Genomic DNA, 1265 nt, shown 5'->3' with positions numbered 1-1265 from the left:
CAGGGTGGTGAGACTGAGCCCCAGGTCGGGCTGGGCACTGAACACAGTCTGCTTAAGATTCTCTCTCCCTCCAGCCCTCACCACCAACCCCACTCCCACCCCCCCCTACCCCGCCCTCTCTATCTCTCCAAAAAAAAAAAAACTTTAAAAAAAAAAAAAAAAAAAAAAAGACACTCAATTGCCCTGGGCCTCCTGCCTCACGCAGACTCAGATGGAATGTTGAATGTGGTGCCCCGCCCTCGCCCCGCCCCTAGCCCGCCCCTGCGTGCGTGACCACGCCCCCTCGCCTAACGGATCCAACCTCCCAACTCCGGAGTAACGGACCTCATTCCAACGCCATCACAGAGACCCGCGCAAGGGTTTCTTCTTCGCCTAGCCTGAAAACACACCGGGGACCCGCCGCCACCGCCTTTGGCCCCGCAGCCCTCGCTTCCGCACCGCCTTCGCCTTGGTGCCCGGGCCGCCAGCCATGGCCACCGCGCCGCTCTCACAAGTGCGCCAGAACTACCACCCCGACTGCGAGGCCGCCATCAACAGCCAGATCAACCTGGAGCTCTACGCCTCCTACGTGTACCTGTCCATGGCCTTCTACTTCGACCGCGACGACGTGGCCTTGAAGCACTTCGCCCGGTTCTTCCTGCGCCAGTCCCGCGAGGAGACCGAGCATGCCGAGAAGCTGATGCAGCTGCAGAACCAGCGCGGCGGCCGCATCCGCCTCCGCGACATCAAGAAGCCAGACCGCGACGACTGGGAGAGCGGCCTGAAGGCCATGGAGTGCGCCCTGCACCTGGAGAAGAGCGTCAACCAGTGCCTGCTCGACCTGCACCAGCTGGCCACCGACAAGAACGACGCCCACCTGTGCGACTTCCTGGAGAGCCACTACCTGCACGAGCAAGTCAAGTCCATCAAAGAGCTGGGGGGCTATGTCACCAGCCTGTACAAGATGGGGGCCCCGGATGCCGGCATGGCGGAGTACCTCTTTGACAAGCTCACCCTGGGCGACAGCGACAAAAAGAACTGAGTTGGGACTGTTTTCCCTATAGCCCAGGGTGCATGGTGACTTTCCTTGATCACCATGCCGAGCATGCATATTGCAGTATTGCCTTTGCAAAACGTTCCAGTTTTTTTCTTCCAGTTTTGCCATAAATAAATAAAGTTGTTTGGTTTCAATAAAGTTATTTGGTTCTTAAATAAATAAAGGTCTCTGGTTGATTCATGTGTGCAAATGGCTCACCTTTTAACTTTTTAAACAGGTATCCAGGAGT

At 57.2% G+C, this 1265-nt stretch overlaps 1 protein-coding gene across 1 annotated transcript; it reads left to right on the top strand.

The window, feature by feature from the left end:
• The first annotated feature begins 469 nt into the window (after window positions 1-469).
• Window positions 470-1021, top strand: LOC116646161 (ferritin heavy chain-like). Its single transcript, XM_032426784.1, has one exon. The coding sequence runs from the start codon at window positions 470-472 to the stop codon at window positions 1019-1021; it is 552 nt and encodes a 183-aa protein (XP_032282675.1).
• Window positions 1022-1265: the final 244 nt, after the last annotated feature.

Source organism: Phoca vitulina, unplaced genomic scaffold (assembly GCF_004348235.1).
Source record: "Phoca vitulina isolate PV1807 unplaced genomic scaffold, GSC_HSeal_1.0 scaffold35, whole genome shotgun sequence".
In the NCBI taxonomy this organism is placed as follows: domain Eukaryota; kingdom Metazoa; phylum Chordata; class Mammalia; order Carnivora; family Phocidae; genus Phoca; species Phoca vitulina.
Note: the sequence above shows the minus strand (reverse complement) of the source record. Positions and strands in the feature narration are given on the sequence as shown.

Excerpts from the sequence above, each read along its gene's own strand:
- LOC116646161 (XM_032426784.1), top strand. The coding sequence starts at position 470 with ATGGCCACCGCGCCGCTCTCACAAGTGCGCCAGAACTACCACCCCGAC.